At 42.9% G+C, this 18521-nt stretch overlaps 1 protein-coding gene across 3 annotated transcripts in view; it reads left to right on the top strand.

The window, feature by feature from the left end:
• Nucleotides 1-18521, top strand: part of LOC110976504 (nephrocystin-4-like) — a 36955-nt gene that overhangs the window by 8218 nt on the left and 10216 nt on the right. For 2 of the 3 annotated variants that reach the window (XM_022229828.2, XM_022229826.2), the window contains exons 2-19: nt 3202-3345; nt 4031-4166; nt 4611-4715; nt 5353-5508; nt 6093-6232; nt 7017-7210; nt 8520-8652; nt 9647-9874; nt 11108-11182; nt 11784-11795; nt 12460-12611; nt 13253-13391; nt 14619-14719; nt 15052-15240; nt 15688-15783; nt 16212-16326; nt 17054-17197; nt 17686-17787. In XM_022229828.2, coding sequence (XP_022085520.2) covers nt 3202-3345; nt 4031-4166; nt 4611-4715; nt 5353-5508; nt 6093-6232; nt 7017-7210; nt 8520-8652; nt 9647-9874; nt 11108-11182; nt 11784-11795; nt 12460-12611; nt 13253-13391; nt 14619-14719; nt 15052-15240; nt 15688-15783; nt 16212-16326; nt 17054-17197; nt 17686-17787 — 2361 coding nt within the window. The remainder of the gene's footprint in view (nt 1-3201; nt 3346-4030; nt 4167-4610; nt 4716-5352; nt 5509-6092; nt 6233-7016; nt 7211-8519; nt 8653-9646; nt 9875-11107; nt 11183-11783; nt 11796-12459; nt 12612-13252; nt 13392-14618; nt 14720-15051; nt 15241-15687; nt 15784-16211; nt 16327-17053; nt 17198-17685; nt 17788-18521) is intronic. The other variant, XM_022229827.2, reaches the window with a different exon arrangement.

The raw sequence follows: 18521 nt of genomic DNA, 5'->3' as shown, positions 1-18521 counted from the left end.
CTCCTCAGTTTAAAGCATTGCCCAGAGACCTTGGTTTACTTCGGTCATGGTTAGAAATGTTGCAGTTTTCCACTCATCTTTGGCACAAACAGAACGAGTTCAAACAGAAGAGGCCACCAATCAGGCACAAAATCTCTTTTAGCAGAGAGTGTTAACCTTTCTTAGCTTCACTTTGGCTTAATGGCAAAAAAGGTTACGTACATGTACACGTAGCATGCGCATATTTCATTTTTAAAATACCAAAATGGGTAACGAAAATCCTTTGTTTCAGACTCTCCAAAAATGTTTTCAAACCAAAAAGCGCTCTCTCATGTAACTGTGTTCCGTTTCAGCGGCGTACCACTCAACTGATACGTCTTCTTCTCTTTAATTAATGTAGATTTTTCTTCAATCTGCTACTGCATTTGTGGTTGTGGTGCTTGTAGTTCAGAAGATTGATCCATTTTTCTTTTGTTCTCCCCACTCCGTCCTCGTCATGGAATTGTCCGTGACAGATTGTATACGTTAGCGTACACAGCGTGCATCTGCTAAAGTGCTCATCTCGTTATCACAAAGACACCATCATGAATGATTGAACATTCTGCACTCTTTTATTGATAGAAAAGGGTATTTTTAATGTCACTCGATGCTGAGTTGGCTATCTGACTTGGGTATTTGCAGAGTATGAGAATTTCCATCAGTGTTGAGCCTTTGTTCGTGGTGGCCCCCCCCACAAAAAAAACACTAAATTTTCTGCACTTTGCAGTGAATGCTTTAATGGATTACTGTAATGCATACAGTACATGTACATGTGACCTGTCACGACAATTTTCAGGGTTCAAAGTCATATTGAAGTGGAGGTCAATTTTGAGGTTTTGTAATATTTGGAAAGAGTTTCGCAGAATCACATATTTAAAAATGTCATTTTCTCAGCAATTTTGACAAAAGCATATTCATGCCTGGTCAGATATGTTGAAATAGTGTCAGGAGCAAAGACGCAGAGCTGCCAGAATAATGCCACATCGTCATCTTAAACTTTTACCCAATGTGTTCCATTTACATGCAATTGGAAAGCTCTCTTTCTGCTGAATTTAAAAATACCAATCTCTCAGTTTGAAAATTCCAGCTTTCAGCTCATTTTGAGGTCACATATTTAAGGTTCTCAGTTACTAGCTTCCATCATCAGCAAATGGCAAATCTTCACAAACTTTGTCTATATCGGGAGCAGTTGGCAAGAAAAACAACTTGTACTGAGCACTGCTTTAAGTTGGCCCTAGAAAGGTGCTTTTATTGGAAACATAGTCCATTATTTAACATTTTCCGGCTAGAGCCCTCATGACAATGCTTCCATTCACGAGACACTGAGCGATACAAATCTACGGCCCAGGGAGATTTTGATTGAGTAAACGGTGGTGGTGTTTATTATTCTTTTTTGCTGCATGGGCAGTTGAAAGCCACTTAAGGATTGTGAAAATGAAACTGGCTTGGCACTGAAACCAATTTTGTGGTTACCGTGGAAACTGATGAAACCTGCATGGCAACCATGTTCCTGTACGTGAAATGAAGAGCTGTTAATGGGTCCAAATTCTGCATTGAAAATACTGTTTTGTATCATTTAAAACCTGCAGTCAAATGCTACAGTAGTTGACTGAGAGGTGTCTAATTGCTGTCAAATATTGGGTTTCACATGTGTATGCCTTCAGCTACATGTACATGTATATTGTCGTATTTACAGTACATGTAAGTGACCACCATTCATAAACCAGGCTGAAGTACTGTACCTGTACAGTACATGTACACATGTACATACATGTACATGTATACATGTACATGCATCATTCTATAAATTTGGGGTCCAATTTTTGTCCCGTCCCTGTTACGTCTGGCATGTGATTTGTTAATTCCAAGATTGAATAAGGACTGCAAATTACCTGCCAAACAAATAACAATACATGCACAATGTGGTTTGAAATCAGTTTCAGTGATACATGTACATCGCATGTCAAACATGTCAGATGGCAACAGGGATGGAAAATTGTCACACTGTGGACCCCAAATTTATCGAATGACTCATGTACAAAGGTAGGTAATTGATGTTTAACAGTTCGTATCCCCCTGTGTCAAAGTAGATTGTACATGGTACAATACTTGAAAGTGGTCCAAAAAGTGCAGTTTTTGTCTGCAGCAAGCTGTCTGGTACATGCAGTTGCAGGTACGATTAGTGAAAGTTATTGACGTTCTTCGTTTGTTCATCATGAATACTGGTGTCATTTTCCTGATAATAGCTTGAGAATAGAAGATGTTTGTCAGCTTGGCTTTTGGAATGGAGGGTCACACTTTTGGGAGCTCTGGTCCTGCTCACTTTCCTCAATGTAGGGGCCAAAAATTCATTGTCTGCATTTGTACAAGAAACTTAGCGCGGGTACTGTACCTGGTCAATTCCCACGTACCAGTTTCTGGTCAGTGCTGTTCTGATCAAAATGAAACTAAAAAAAGAGTGTAAAGGTTTTCAAAATGTCAAATACATGTATTTCATGTCACCAGGTATTGTCTGTTATGTCAATCCCGAGGGCTATCTGCTTTTCATACTCGAACCCTAAACGCTTTGTAATAACTCACACGTTCTGCCACTTGAGTCTTGAATCCGATGCAAACAACAACGATCACACAGTTCATTCCAGATCTACCAGAACGCTGAGTTTATTGAATAAAACAGTTTCTCAAACAAACATCTTGGTGGTGAAAATAATACAATTTGGCTTTCAGAGTTGTTTGATCCTGGTTGACTTACATTCACTCAGGCTTTCGTTTAGGATTAGGAAAAAGCCGGTTTCAGATTGCCACTCTCTATTCTTAGCCTGTCTCGCACATGTTAAAAGATCGCCCCATAATCCTTTGCGGTAGCTCGCTCCCTATGCAAATCTCACTACTGAGAGTGCAAGGTATCTAGGTCACATGCAAATGTACGATGTAAACAAACAAAGGTTACAATTAGCATATAGGAGTACATGCATGAGATCTTGGGAACTTCAACCCTGACAACCAGTACGTGCACATTCCGTAGCAGTTCATGTACAGTACATTTATGAAACATTGGAGTAAACAGTTCAGTCCCCCCCCCCCGAATGCAAAATGTGAACGTGAGCTTTGTTGATGGTTTTCAGATTCATACTTAGTGTACCCCTATGTGATCAGTTCAAACTTCCCGTCTAACCACTTCAGGAAGAAGACATCAAAGTGGAGTACGAAGTGAGGTTACACCTCTACGATGTGACGTACAAGATGTTTTTTGGCCGTTCCTGGGTGGGGCCGCGACAGAGCACCAAAAGAGGGCCAGCCAACACCTCAAGACTTCCATATAACGTGGTACGGTTTATATCTCAGCAAAAGATCTCCAGCCACTTAGCAGTCAGAGATCCAAGACTTTTTCATGCAAGTTGAATCTGAACAATGTGTGGTGTGGTTGAACACGTTTTGTTAACAAACAAACATGCAGATCTGTTTGTATTAGAATCAGGGAGGTCGTTTTTCTCCCACTCAAATTTCTGTGTCAGGCCTAGTGGCCTTGTACGTTAACTTTTGAGCATGTGGTCAGGGATGCGAATTCAGCTGCTGTTCAGGCCTACATGTTGTGTCCTTAAGCAAGTCAGTTTACTCCAACTCTCGCCGCCCAGCACTTTGGGTACCTATGAGGGTAGAGATGGTTGATTAGCCATTCGTGCCTGGAATGGCAGAATCCAGCCGTGTACTACTCCACCCAGAGGGTCGAAGGAACGCTTATGGATCCAGTTAGCAGGAATAACTTAATGAATACCCATGGAGAGCTTTGTCATGGGACAGCCATCTTGTTTTCCACCATTGAAAGCAGTGTAACCAAATTGAGGCTGGAAAAAATATAGTCAGTGTCCCATTTTGTCAATAAGCAATCTTTTATTGTTTTTGTCATTGGGTATACAGGGATAAGACAAAATGGCAGCATGATGATAAAGGTCGGGAGCAATGCCCATTACCCATCTTTGTGTCGCTCATTGTTTGTTTGTTTTTTCTTCAGCCTGTATATTTCCACACATCACTAGCAGATCAAAACATAGTCCTAGTGGTGGAAGTTGTACGGGTGACCACCTCGAGGGGCGGTGAGGTGCAGCTCATGGCATGCGGTTGGGGCATCTTGAGGCTCTTCCATCAAGGTAATCACCCCTCTCCGAAGTCCAGGGTGACAGTGCGAGGATATTGAAAGTGTGAATATCGCGAATACACAGGAACCCAGCCACCTGCTCACAGTCAAGAGTTGATTTTACTCAGTGGGGCGTATTCACTTGGCCAACGCTCTAGCATGGCTGTCAAACGTGGCGTTCTTCCATAGCAAAGTGTGTCATAAGTGTCTTTCTACCCAAACTAAAGCTGATTTTCGGTGTAGTACTCAGCACATCAGTAGTCTGAGTACTGTACCGACTGTCAGCTTTATTTTCGGTGTGACACTTGTGACACTTTTCTACAGGAGGACGCCATGTTTGCTGATGTTTGATACCCACTATGCTGTAGATCACGTGACGTAGCGGGCACAGTCGGTCTGTTGGTTGAATCATATTGGCCCTATCCCAGTCAAGGATGTTTTGGTCTTACTTTTCTAGGAGACTTCAGCGATACGTCTCACAGCACGCCAGCGCCGGTCAAGAGGCTAGATCTACTTCATGGCTCCCCTAGAGCTCTGTTCTTCGTGGGGGACGATATTGAAGGTAAACGTCGGTAGCAGCAACTGGCATGTACCGACCACATTATTGCACCTTTCCTTTACGAGACCAGGAATATCAGTTGTTACGACATCTAGGGGAATAAAAGTGTTCCCCTTGCTTTTTCAAATGCTGCTATCATTTCTTTTAAAGAGAATATTCCAGGGTGTCACATTTGAAGTTGACTGTTCAGAATATAAAAAAGGAGGCCCTTAAAGTTTGAGTAAGTCAAAAATACGTCATCAGTGAAGTTCCAGTTTGAAATTTTTCAGAATATTTTAATCATTCACAGCATCACAAAAAAAGTTTTTGTCAGTTTCCCATTCATACCAAGTTACCAAAAAAGAACATGGAAGTTTAAAAAAACAAAGAACAAATGTGACAAAATGCATTCAACTTGCCAATTCTGTCTTAATACCCCAAATGCCCATCAACAACCTTTGGACACAAAGTGTAATTCTATTTCAGTATTCTAGGAAGCCAAGTTTTTACTGCTGACTGTCCTGCCCAAACCTTGGTTTTTCTTTGTCCAAGTAGTTACTAAGTGTTTTTTCCAAAGATCAGGGACTTCATAGGTTTTCAGCTCTAGCACACAGCATCATTCATTCAATAGTTGGTCTGCCCTCCCGTGATTTCTTCACAGGAAATAAAAAACTCACAGTGATATCCGACTGTCAGGTTTGCTACACGATACGCACGCACCGTTACATGGATAAGATCATGCATCTTGTTCCAGAGAACGTCTTACTCTCTGGCAATGAGAGAGTGCCTGGCGTTGCCGTGGTAGATCCCAAAGAAGGTATTTTTCTTCTGTCTTTGTGTAAATCGGCTTTTGGGTGGACTGTCGACGTTTGAGAGATTTTTTTTACCCTTAGAGCTGACGATTTTCCGACTTTTTTCAACCGAGGGAGGGGAATTCTGGGCCCTCGCCCCTAAGAGCTAATACAATTAACTCAACGACAAGATTTGTTTTAAACAATCGGGCAACTGTGGTCCAGAAAGTATGGAGGTTCTGCACGGCAGCCATCTTTCCTGTAACTGCTTTTGTTCAAAGGGATAGTACAAATCGTCTGTGCATGTGTATCCCTGTGAAACAGCTGTCATGGGAAAAATGGCTGCCATGTAGAACTTCTGTACTTTTGGAATCCCAGTTTTGACCCAAAAAAAGCCAACATGAATATAGTTTGGCAAAAACACTACAGCACGACCACTGTGTTTTTGTTTATTTTGTGCGTCTTGAGTTTCCAAAACTGATAGTAATTCTCGTGGGCTGTACGTGAGTCGACTTATTCCTGTTTGTTTACTGTGAAACTGCTCCTTAAATGGCTGTGTAAAAGCATTTTTTTTGTTGGGGTGTTTGTTTGTTTGTTTGTTATGGAGCAGGCGGAGACAGCTTACGGAGACCAAGGCCACTGAAGCGAGTCTCCGCATCCATTAACAACATATCGATTGTCGTGTATCCAACTTTTGATGAATTTGAAGAGGAACTGTGCCAACAGCTGAATTCGGACCGCCTCGCCATGGTAATGGGCTTGTTGATTTGGCGTGATTCTTGCTGGTTAGGATTCATTGATTGTTACTTTAACAGAATGTGGGCAGCTTTGTCCCACTACCAACTTGTCCTAGGCACCGTAGTGTATTTTGTCACAAACATCGGCTTCTTAACCACGTCACACTTGATGATTGTGCAGATGTAGAGAGATTTCCTGTATCAGCATTTCTCAAGTTCAACTTTGTAAGGGGCCGTGGTCGTGGTATCTTGTCATTTTGAAAAGTCTGTATTTTCGGCCGAAAAAGATTTTCAAGATGTATTTTTGCGTTGGGGAGATGTTCATTATATATAACAGGTTTTGCCCTTACCCAACGTATATTAATAAGCACTGTATGCTCAGTGCTTGTCCGTGAGCTTGCGAAAAAAACCTCACAAGCTTACTCGGGTGGGACTCGAACCCACGACCTCCTGCTTACTAGTGCAGATGTCTTAACCACTCGACCACCGAGCTTGCCGGGGTCGGCTAGCCGGTCTGAGTTAAATGAGGCAGCGGGTACCGCGAACTATTTTCAAGATGTATTTTTGCGTTGGGGAGATGTTAATTATATATAACAGGTTTTGCCCTTACCCAACGTATATTAATAAGCAAAAGATTTTGTTGCCAGGATGGGTTTGTTGTGGTAATCAACTGTGGACAAGAGTTGAAAATGACAAAATAAGCCAACCACAGTCCCATTGGTATAGCGCTTTCAGTGCGGGCTTTCCAAATATCTATTCTGGTGAAGTATTTAAAGTTCTCTTTTTATACCACGTAGGAGCAAGTCCAGTCCGACAAATGTAACGTCGTTGTCTTGGAGCGAAGGTTGCAGATCGGCGTTCACAACGGGTGGGGTTATGTCGGAAAGCCACAGGTTATTTTACTAGACACGGCCGACTCTCTCACTAGAGGTCACAGCAGGGGAAGTATGAAACGGACGAAAGGAAGACCGCTGTCCACATCAGGGTCAAGGTATATACTTAGTCTTTGCTCAAGACTTCAGCGATTGATAGCGATGGTTGGAGTTGTCAGCTCACCTGTTTTTTTCCTTTCTCAAACCATGTTCGCACTAACGTCTTGTTAATTGTGAGTTAGACCATTGGTGTATATTAATATGTGACCTGTCATCACGAAGTGAGCTTAAAGTCGGAATTTTCCAAAATTGAGATATTGGTATTTTTGAATTTAGCAGAAAAAGAGCTTTCCAATGGCATGGAACACATAGGGTGAAAGTATCAGGTGACAAAATAACATTATTCTGGCAGCTTTGCGTCAAGGTTCACGGCATAGTTTCACTATTTCATGCCAGGCACAATTAATGCTATCGTCAAAATTGCTGAGAAAAGGAACCTTTTTTAACATATGATCCTGTGAAATATTTGGAATTAAATAGGAGACGGGTTACTCTTTCCAAATGTAACAAAACCTCTAAATTGACCTTCGCTTCAATAGGACTTTGAACTCTCAAAATAGGAAAGAGCGAGATGTGACTTTACTCTCATTTTGTCGTAACAGGTCACATATTTGCAAGTGAACGGCAACTTCCTATTTGCAGGTAGTCGCGTGTGGGTTATCACTGCATTGCATTTCTAACTAGCATGCATGATACCCATATCTCACAGTTGAATTCTGTTTGTGGCGAGTACGCATACAGCCGTTGCGTGACCGATAATAAACCATTTTGTAATTGCTGATTGGTCCCCCAGGAAGACCTAGGGAGAACTTAAACTGCTTCTATAAGATTCCCAAGATGTTTGTGCCAGCAAGCACGCTTGTCTCATTGGGTCATTACAGGGTGCTCTGTGCTCGAATTGTTGTTGATAACTAGTGTCTTGGGGCCAAGATGAGGCACCATGCACCATAGGTGGGATGGAAGCCTGTCCCGGAGGCCACTCTTAGACGCAGCTGAAGTGTTCAAAATTCGAAGTTATGATAAGGGATTTCACACTATTCAATGTTCCAGTGACTTCAGGAGTCAGGATTTTAGAGGCTTTTGATTTTATGTTAAAAGTTGCCAGATACCTCTTTTCATCTTTAAAACTCAAGTTTCCAGCTCAAAAAAATTTCCAGCCCAGAGTCAGTTGGTTTTCTAATAATCCTGGCATCAAGTGATCAAAGGATGGGAGTTTGAATACCAAGAATATTTCCTGCCCGGAGTCAGTTGGTTTTCTAATACTCCTGGCATCAAGTGATCAAAGGGTGGGAATTGGAATACCCATTCATCTTGATTTTATCTTCTACATCAATTTGACACTGAAGAAGCTGATATTTTTGTCTTTAGTGAAAGTCTTGGATCGGCTCTGCTGGTCAAAAACAGGATCACCTTGTCTCAGCTTGTGGAGGACCCGGCTGTCGTGATCGTCTTTCTCCTGGAGTACATCGTATCGTTACCCGCGTCCACGCAAGACAGGAAGGTTTGTGAGTGTGTTAAGAGGCAGCACTAGCTATGTACGTGTTTGAATCTGTCAAAGGTTTGACAGGTAAATCCACAGATTTGAATGCATTGTTAGTTAGTAGGTAGCTGTCATTTGGGTCCATTTTGACAGTGCCGCTAAACACGTAAGTTTACTCTTATAGAGGCTCTGTGTATTTCATGGAGACCGTAAGCGGGGAGCAAAGCATTGGGCTAGCTAACCTTCGAGGAAGAATTTGCTCTAACTTGGTGACGTAACATAGAAACTTCTATGCATGCAAAGCCGTAAGCATAGCCATGCCAAGTACCGCCATGAACGAGTGCTTACGGTTAGCGATTTTTCTGTTATAGTAAGCGTGACTTCCCTGCTACCTGTTAAGCAGGTCCTTGAATTGGGGTCCCGATTGGTGGATGAGTGGTCACATGTCATTGAGCTGTCCTTTCAAAAGGTGACCATATGATGTTCATTGTCTAATGGAATGTTACATTATGGTGTAGATATGCCACATCTATGGGCTCTTTACATGACAAAATGGTGAAAGGTGCATGAAACACTATTCTGTCTTCTCACAGCAGAAAAAAAAGTTGTAATTTCAATAGGGGCGATTCGCAATAGTGTGCCTCCAAGCGTTTGCGACGTGTTGGCCAATCACAGTGCGTGAGATCTGTTGACCCTTTCCTGACGCGCATTAGGTCGATAGATTTTGTGCATTGTGATTGGCCAACGCATTGCAAACTCTTGGTGACACACTGCTGTGAATCCCCTGTTGGGTCGACAGATTATGCGCACTGTGATTGGCCAACGCGTTGCAAACTCTTGGTGGCGCACTTTTGTGAATCCCCCGTGTTGGTTGTAGATTGAGTGTACCATTCCCCTTTGACTTTGCCTTGAGGGATGGGACATTCAATCTTTCTCTGCATGAAATCATTCTTACCGTTACACTTCATGAATATTCATTAATCCCGTGTTACTACTCCAACGATTGTATTTGCAGTCCGCTATGAGCATCAACCGGGCACAAACGCAAACCATCGCGCTCCGCTGGGCAGCCTGGACGCCAACGTTCAAGGAGAGCACGTGCGAAGTGGCGGCACAGCTGCAAGGGGGTGCCCTGCCGAACCCGGACAACATCATGGTCTACCGGAATCACAGCGCGGCTCTGAGCGACAGGGAGATGTCCAGGCTGGCAGCTGGGAAGATACAGTTCATCTTCAACGTCAAGGTACAATTTTGGACGTCGGGTGTCTGAGCACAAAGCCACGTTGGGTCAAATTTTGGGGGGAGATACAGTTCATCTTCAACGTCAAGGTACAATTTTGGACGAAAGGTGTCTGAGCACAAAGCCACGTTGGGTCAAATTTTTTGTGCAGATACAGTTCATCTTCAACGTCAAGGTACAATTTTGGACGTCAGGTGTCTGAGCACAAAGCCACGTTGGGTCAAATTTTGGGGGGAGATACAGTTCATCTTCAACGTCAAGGTACAATTTTGGACGTCAGGTGTCTGAGCACAAAGCCACGTTGGGTCAAATTTTTTGTGCAGATACAGTTCATCTTCAACGTCAAGGTACAATTTTGGACGTCAGGTGTCTGAGCACAAAGCCACGTTGGGTCAAATTTTGGGGGGAGATACAGTTCATCTTCAACGTCAAGGTACAATTTTGGACGTCAGGTGTCTGAGCACAAAGCCATATTGGATCAAATTTTTTGGGGAGATACAGTTCATCTTCAATGTCAAGGTACAATTTTGGACGTTAGGTGTCTGAGCACAAAGCCACGTTGGGTCAAATTTTTGGGGGAGATACAGTTTATCTTCAATGTCAAGGTACAATTTTGGACGTCAGGTGTCTGAGCACAAGGCCCCGTTGGGTCAAATTTTGCAAAAAGGAGACTAGATTCTACATGACACCGATCAAGCTGTCTGTTAGTTGTTGGCGAGTTGCACGCAGTTCTTACAAAATGATAACGATCTGGATTGTAGTGATGCCTTGTTCTAGCCATGGAATTCAACGGCCTGCTTTTGGAACATTTTAACAGTCTCAATGCTGTTCAAAATGTGTTTGGGATTAAAGTGGCCTCACCCCTAAAGGAGCAGGTATACATTCTCTGATATTGTCCCAAAGCATTTTTTAATCATGCCAATCCATCAGGAAGTAGTTTGCTGACATCTTGTGGTCATTTTGGTATCATGTCTCATGGAATCGGACAAATAGTTCTGGCAAAATGTCTATTCTTCTAAGACTGGTAGGTCAGCAAACTTTACGACTGGTACGTCAGTACACAGACTTACACAATCAGAGCAAAATTTCAACAATTTTAAAAATATTTAATTAAAAGTTGCTACACGCTTGCCAGGTTTCAACACATTCACGCCATCTGTTTAATAAGAACTCTGTATTGTGTATTGTCGATGTTCTGACGGTTTCTTGATATGTTTGTTGCATGCACGTGATCAGAAGGAAGGCAGTTCAAGACCTGTGTCTCCACAGTCGACCCAGCCCTCTGAACCGCCCAGGCATTCCTCAATGCTGGTAACGTCACGTTTGTTAACCATCACTGTATTCCATTATTTGACCCTAGAGGGCCACTTGGTGGGCCACTTGGTGGGTTGTAAAAATTCCCCTGGTTGTCTGAATTGAGGTTGTTGAAAATGTAAGAAAATAAAGATAATGAGCCGAGTTTTTCAAGAATGTATTGTAAATCGGGCTGGATTTGAACAGATCCTCACATGCAGTTTTTACGTTTAGACTAATCCCAGGAGACGCCACAAGCATTTGTCAGACCATGTCATCCCATTGGTCTTGTCCTGTGGGCCAACCACCTCTACATGAACGTTGTACCGCCGCAGTAACAGTGTCTAATTCTGGGTGTTGAATTACACGAAAGTCGAAAAAGGATGCAACGCCCAGATTCGAATTGACAGATTCCGTCTGTCTTGAGAATTACTTTGAGAATTATCTCAACACAATTTTCACACGCCCCAGAGAGGTTCATGTAGGGTGGTGTTCATCCATTATTCACATCATTCCCTGAGTTTCATTTGAAACATTCATTCCACGTTGTTGTTTTTTTTTCATCTCTTTCCATCTGCATACAATCCTGCTCCCTTCCTCCTCATCATCAAATATGCAGCCAGACAGTCAGGTATAGTTTCCTGTAGTTGTGTACATAAATCTCGCACACATGTAGAAATGGGGATTTTAACATGCCTCATATAAGGGCAGGAGCTGTAATGCATGTGCATTTAATATGATTTGTTGAAATTGTTACAGTTTATTCAACTGTTACGCAGTCACAAAAACAATGCCAGTTTTACTGGCGTGCAGCTTTTCCTCCGATGGGCTGATTTCCGTGGTTTTCACATCACGCTCGTGCCATTGAACATTGAAAAAACTCCGCACAAAGTCTTGTGAAGATTGGAATATCCTCATTTTTTGCCAAAGTCCGAGTTGCAAGCCTGAATTTAGTTGAGTAAAAAACAAGGGTGTGATTTACGGAAAGAAGAAATGCTTGGACGGAGTGTTTATCTTGACCACTGGACATGCAAGATGACAGGAGAATCAGACACGAAATTTACTATGCATTACACATATTACAAGGTTATGCACAAATTGACTTAAACGTTGTGTTTGATAATGCCAAAGATTTTTTAATGGCTGTCAAGGGAAGAGCTACGTGCGACGTGCATCGATTAGGTTCAAGAAGGAGAACAATATGGATATAAATCTGTCAAAAATATCATTGATGATCGCATTAAGCTACGTAATTTTGAAAGTTTTTGTTTTTTACATTTGTATTTTCAACTTAGGATGTGGTGTCCGACCAGAAAGGTAACCGTCGATCCGTTGTGTCCCCCGTCTCACCTTCTTCACTCACAGACCAGGCTTCCCTCCCAGACGAGGCACCACCAGGGCTCGCCAGCAGGCCTCCCTTGCCTCGAGGTTTAAGACTTCCAGAAAGGTCAGAGACTTAATTTTCCTAACTTCCAGTGTAACATTGCCAAAGTTACGACTCTCGGGGTAATAATGTTGATGAATTTTCGTAGCCTGACATTTGGAAGTGGAAAAGAAATCAAAGCGTTATTAGTTATCATTTCTCAGAAATAATTTTGTCACTGAGAATAAAGAAAGTAGCTTAAGTTTACGAAAAAGAATTTATTCCATTTTGGCAATTGGGTTAGGTTGGAAGACACTGGCGAGTCTTCCGATCATTCCAAGTAGACCTTTAATGTAGTTTGTTTGTGCGAAGACAACTTGTAATATTGTGATGTTGTTTACTTTGCATTAGCAAGTTGGGATAACAAAGTTCAGTCCTTCAAACAGGGAAGGTCGTTCGAGAACAAAGCCCACGTGCAAATCGACCTGTGGCTCACTGAGCGGCCACACATCTTTCCTGAATGACGTCGGATGTGCTTCATACTAGCTCATAGGACTTGCCTTAAATGATCGCATTTCAGTTCATCGGTTGCACCACGGAATGGCGTATGCAATAGTTTTGGTGCACCACGAAGTAACAAAACATCCTTAGACTTACGAACAATACAGCGATTTGTGGTGCAACCGACAAATTATTGAAAAGACTGAATGCTTCTTATTCTGCAGTGGTGCTCCGTCTCATCAAGTGGGCGTTCAGCCGTTTATGCAGCATCCCGGCGATAGCCAACATCTTATCACTCCTCAGTACGCAACCACCGTCCACTCTTCGCCCCATTCATTTCCCATGGAGATCAAGCATTTGGAGGTATGGCTTTTCTTGCCCGTTGGTTTGTTATCTGATCACACTTGTGTTGCTTGACAATGAGATCTTCAGGACTCCAAAAGCATTATTTCAGTTGGAGAGTGCTCAGCATACGTCGTGTTAAAGAAAGAAGAAAATCCCAAACTCTAGCGAAGTGCATTTGAGATGGAATTAGGATTACAACAATTAGCCATTGCCATAATATGGGCGATTCACAATAGTGCGCCGCCAAGAGATTGCAACGCCTTGGCCTGTCACAATGCGCGAAATTAGTTGACCCAATGCACATTCGGAAAGGGTGGACAAATTTCGCGCGCTGTGATTGGCCATTGCGTTGCAAACTCATGGTGGCGCACTATTGTCAATCGCCTGTATTGAACATAGATGTACTTGAACATCCTATCATGTGCCACTTCACCGCTCCCGCCAAAGTTTACTACACTGTATTGTCATGTGTATAATGTGAAAACAGCATGGGTACCAGTGATATGACAATTAGTGCCTAAGGCGTGCCAAATATCTTAATATCCAAATATTCAATTGATTATCGAATATTTGAATATTATTTTTTGATTTTGAATATTCAAATACAAACTTTGTGAAAAGGAACGAAGAATTTTCTTTTGTTTTAAATGAGAAAAATTGCACTATGGAGGCTTGTTGCAAGCAGATTCAAATGAAAAGTGACAGACACATTACAACGATTCAAAAAGTACATTATTTATTAAAAACTTTAAAAGGAATATACATTTTTAATTGGATAAGAAGTATTATTCATCTTGTAAATCTTACTAAATTGTGGCTGGAGATACTCCTAGATGTGAGAATCTATTTTATTGATCATAATGTACAATTATGGGCATTATTGCAATTGATATTGTGTACGGTTTGTTCCTCAGCAATCTGCTGGTCAGTATGACCGAATATTCGGTTATTCGATCAAATTGAAGGTCGAATATTCGAATAGTGAATTAGCCGAATTGACTCAGCCCTATTAGCACCTAGTTCAAACTTTTCCCACCTGCCTGTCTCTTCTTTGCCGTTGAGGGGGTACCTCTGGTTCCAGTGGATAAAGGTCACGGCCAGTACACAAGGAATGAGAATAATAGGCATTTTTATAGACCAGTCACATGACCGCCCCGAGCCAATGAAATTACAGCAATCGAAACAAGAATGCAGCAATCAGTAACGACAGGCATATTTCGGTGTAAATTTTCATAACGTATCCAGGTTGGTGTACCGGGTGGGACTACTGTTCCCGGGGACTTGGAAGAGCTGCCATTTACCCCTGTTCACGCACCCATCATGCCTGTCGGACCATACGTTACAAGGTACAGTCCTGAAAGTTGTCCTGTTCTCTGTTGCATCAAGCAGAGTTGTGATGGTTCACATTGTGACTGAAATGCAATCATTGACCAATTTTAGTAGTTATTTAATGGCTTAGACTCAAATCAAAGGTGCGTGTATCGCCAAGAGTGACAACTACAGTTAGACAGACATCGTCCGAGTGGATGGTTGGACTGTCGAGTCAACCGTTTGGAATGAGGCTCCGTGAAATTTGTAGCATTTATTGTGCAAGTGGTGTTTTCATCGCTTCAAAGCCATACTCTTCTTGTTAGTGGTCACGTTTTGTTGTTTGCCCGGTTGGTTGCGATCCTCGCAGCGCTCGGGGGTTGAGCCGAGCCTCCTTCGCCCACCTGAGCCAGGCCGGATTTCCCGAGCTCCGAGACAGAAACGGGGAGGTGGCAGAGGTGGTCGACCCCTCGGACCAGGTCACCCTGAATCTGCAGAAGGAGAGTTCGGATGTGCTGCAGTGCAACGAAATTGTCGTCCAACTTCTTGCCTTCTCCAGGTTGGTTGCAGTGCTGAAGCATTTTAGAGTCCAAGTATGTGTCCGAGTAATGTGGTCCAGTGAGCGGCAAAATTGTCGTCCAACTTCTTGCCTTCTCCAGGTTGGTTGCAGTGCTGAAGCATTTTAGAGTCCAAGTATGTGTCCGAGTAATGTGGTCCAGTGAGCGGCAAAACTTGAACAGCTAGACAGTCTGTTCCGAGTGTACTGTGATTTGTAATTGGGCGAATCCATGAATGGGCACAATAACTTTATTGGCAGGGTGTATACATGAAAATACAGAGATCATGTGATCTGATGTTGTATTGGAGTAACTGGCTGAATGAGAAACATACCCAAATGTGCCTCGAGGGCGTGCTTCATAAAGTACTTCCCTCAGAATGGACTTAAGATGTTGTTGGCTCTCAGCCCAGTCTTTCTTTGCAATTTGTTTGATCTGTTCTGCTGTAGAGTGCTCCAGTTCCAACAGTCTGCCTTGCCGACCTCACCCAGGACAGTGTTCTTCACATTCCAGTTCTACAGGTATCCACCTGTTACAACCGAGAGGTGAGTACATATCACACCTCATGCCTGTTCAAAATCCAGCCCTTGTGGTGATGCTTGCCAGGGCTTTGTATAACAACTGGCCGATGCGTTTACTGGAAGTTGACAGGAATTGAATTTGGAACAGCGCTAGAAATGGTACTGGCAATTACAATAAATAGACGGGATACAAAGATTTTGAAAAAGGTTTTTGTTTGATGAAATCTTACGACTTGCAACCGGTTCTGTTGCTCAGTGGGCCTCGAGCTGGACCAGGGGAGGGAGCTGTAGTCTCAGCACTGGAGGCTCCTTTGGTCAGAACTGAACTTTGCTGCTTCACGAACGACCGGGAAATGCACGCGTCACGGTTGCGGTGCGGCTCTTTCCAACCGATGAGGGGGTGCTTCCTCGCAAGGTGGATAAAAGTGCCCTTGTTTCTCATTTGTGCCTAGGCTGCTACTGGGGAACGTAGAAGGGAGCTTGACGTCCGACTCTCAGAGTCTACCCTGCGTGCTGAGGAAGATGGAGCATGACGAAGCCAAATCTCAGGAAATACCCGGCTGGATGGTAAAAATCAGTTTGGAATAATTCTTTGTCGGCTATTTTTAACAAGTTGGCGCCGGAAGACTTGTAAAGCTGCAACAATGCTTCACAATGTGGACATGACCTTGCAGCGTGTGTACTATTCTCATATTGCCTACTATTTGTGTGGATGGGCAGTGTTAGCAGAAATGTCAATCTTGGGTGGTGTCAATTTTTACTGGATTGTGTATATTTGTCCCATTCCTGGTAAAGAGATTAATATTTTCATTTAGTATTGAGGACGATGTAAGTGTTTATTATTAATTGTTTTGATAGCTGTGTGAGATTTTTTCATTACTTGGTAATTTTTAATGACGGGTTTTACCGTTACGCCGACTTATATAAACATTGTATACTCAGTGTTTGTCAAGATCTTGCAAAAAATTCACAAGCTTACTTGGGTAGGACTCGAACCCATGACCTCATGCTCAGTAGTGCAGATTTAACTACTTGACCACCAAGCTTGTCGGGGTCGGCTGGCTGGTCCGCCATCTTGTAGGTAGAAATACGGCTGACTTAACAAAAGCAGACCTCCATCCATAGGGGCTGGCGGCAGGTGAAACTTTGGAGTTTGAGAAATCCTGGCATTGGTGTCTCTGCAGTCATATTGTGAATCGAAAAAAAAAGAAGAATCTTGATGCATTTTTTCCCTGTCTTGATCTTTAACGACCCAGTTGTCATGTGACACACGTGAGAACACTTTCTGTCACAGGTTCGCTATAACGTCGACCCGGGCTTCTTAAAGCCCGGCGAGAGCCAACTGTTTGTCAAGTACCTGCACCAGCAGACGCTGCATCTTGACGTCTGGGACGGCGATTCGCTACTCCTGATTGGCTCCTGCGCAGTCGAGCTGAAGGTAAGCAGGAGCATCCCTCTCAAATCTCCTCTCGGCCCTAGAAAGAGTCGGGGCTGGGTGGGTTAAAAAGCATGTTAAATACAAACAAATAAAAGTGGAATTTTGTGTCACCGTTGCGACGAGAAGAGTTTGAAAAAATGTTACCCAGTTAACAAAGTGAGGCACAAGTCCCCAGAGCAGCTTTTGAGTAAAAGGCTTTTAAAAAGAATCCTGCACTGTGTATATAAGTTCAGCCCTCAACATTTTTCACCCAGATATTGTCCATTTTTACCTGCTTGCCAAATTGAGGGATACGTCAAAACAAAGAGCCTGCGTGCACTTTCTCGTGGAACCAAAACAGAATTGCTGTAAATGCGACCTCAAGACTCATTTGGGGGATCCAGGCACGATGGAATTGTTTTGTGACCTCTTTTCTTAAGAAGAGTGTACAAAGTGGGTCTTGCCAGTCAGTTGGATGACACCTTTCTTTCTCACGTGGTTTTGTTCAGCATCTTCTACGTAGCGGACGAGAATCTGTCCAGGTGTCTCACGAGCTAGATGTCATTACAACAGAGTACGGTGAGGATACCCACGCCATGACCGGAGACTTGGTGGGTATCGAGAAATGTCAACTTACGTTAGCCTTGTAAAAGTTTTCCTCGATATGATATATTGATCTTTATTTCTTTGGAAAGTGTTTAACTATTTTACATATTTGTGAGAATATTTTGAGGATTTTATTCTAACATGAAAAAAAAAGTTTTTTTTCTTTTTAAGTAAGAAGAGATGTTTACATGTTAAGTTCAAAAGATGGTTGATTATCAATCCATTTGCAAATTTTCTAAAAGGTTTACTAACTCAAGGTTCGTATGCTGTCAGCGCAGAGTGCTGGCATTAGCGGAGGTAATCCGTCATTGTTTTGAAACAGTACCATTGAGGATATCAGCGGGGACAAACGTGCTCCAGCACTCAAGCGATGAGCTGTACAATACAGCTGGGTGCTCGTGGAATACGGCCACATTAGTACAGACATTACCGCTGTGCAGCATTTATTGAGCTGACGTGCCTGATGAAGGGCCTAGTTCACCCTCACAGCCAACGCGCTGCTTGACCGTCAATCACTCTGCGTGGCAACACGGCCATCCAGCATAGCAAAGAGGATATTACGCGACACCGCACAATGGGGGCTCTTTACTGGGCTGTCGGCATGGCTGCAATACTCACGCGTCAGTGGAGGTTGCCTGTCAGATTAGAGTCGCCATAAGACAGTCATTCATTTGGCTGTACGTGTCAAGTAAATGAAGATTTGAATTTTTGAAGAATTTTGAAAATGGAAAATAATGAA

The sequence above is a fragment of the Acanthaster planci genome, linkage group LG16 (genome assembly GCF_054643075.1).
Source record: "Acanthaster planci isolate LZ-2023a linkage group LG16, COTS_SCS, whole genome shotgun sequence".
In the NCBI taxonomy this organism is placed as follows: domain Eukaryota; kingdom Metazoa; phylum Echinodermata; class Asteroidea; order Valvatida; family Acanthasteridae; genus Acanthaster; species Acanthaster planci.
Note: the sequence above shows the minus strand (reverse complement) of the source record. Positions and strands in the feature narration are given on the sequence as shown.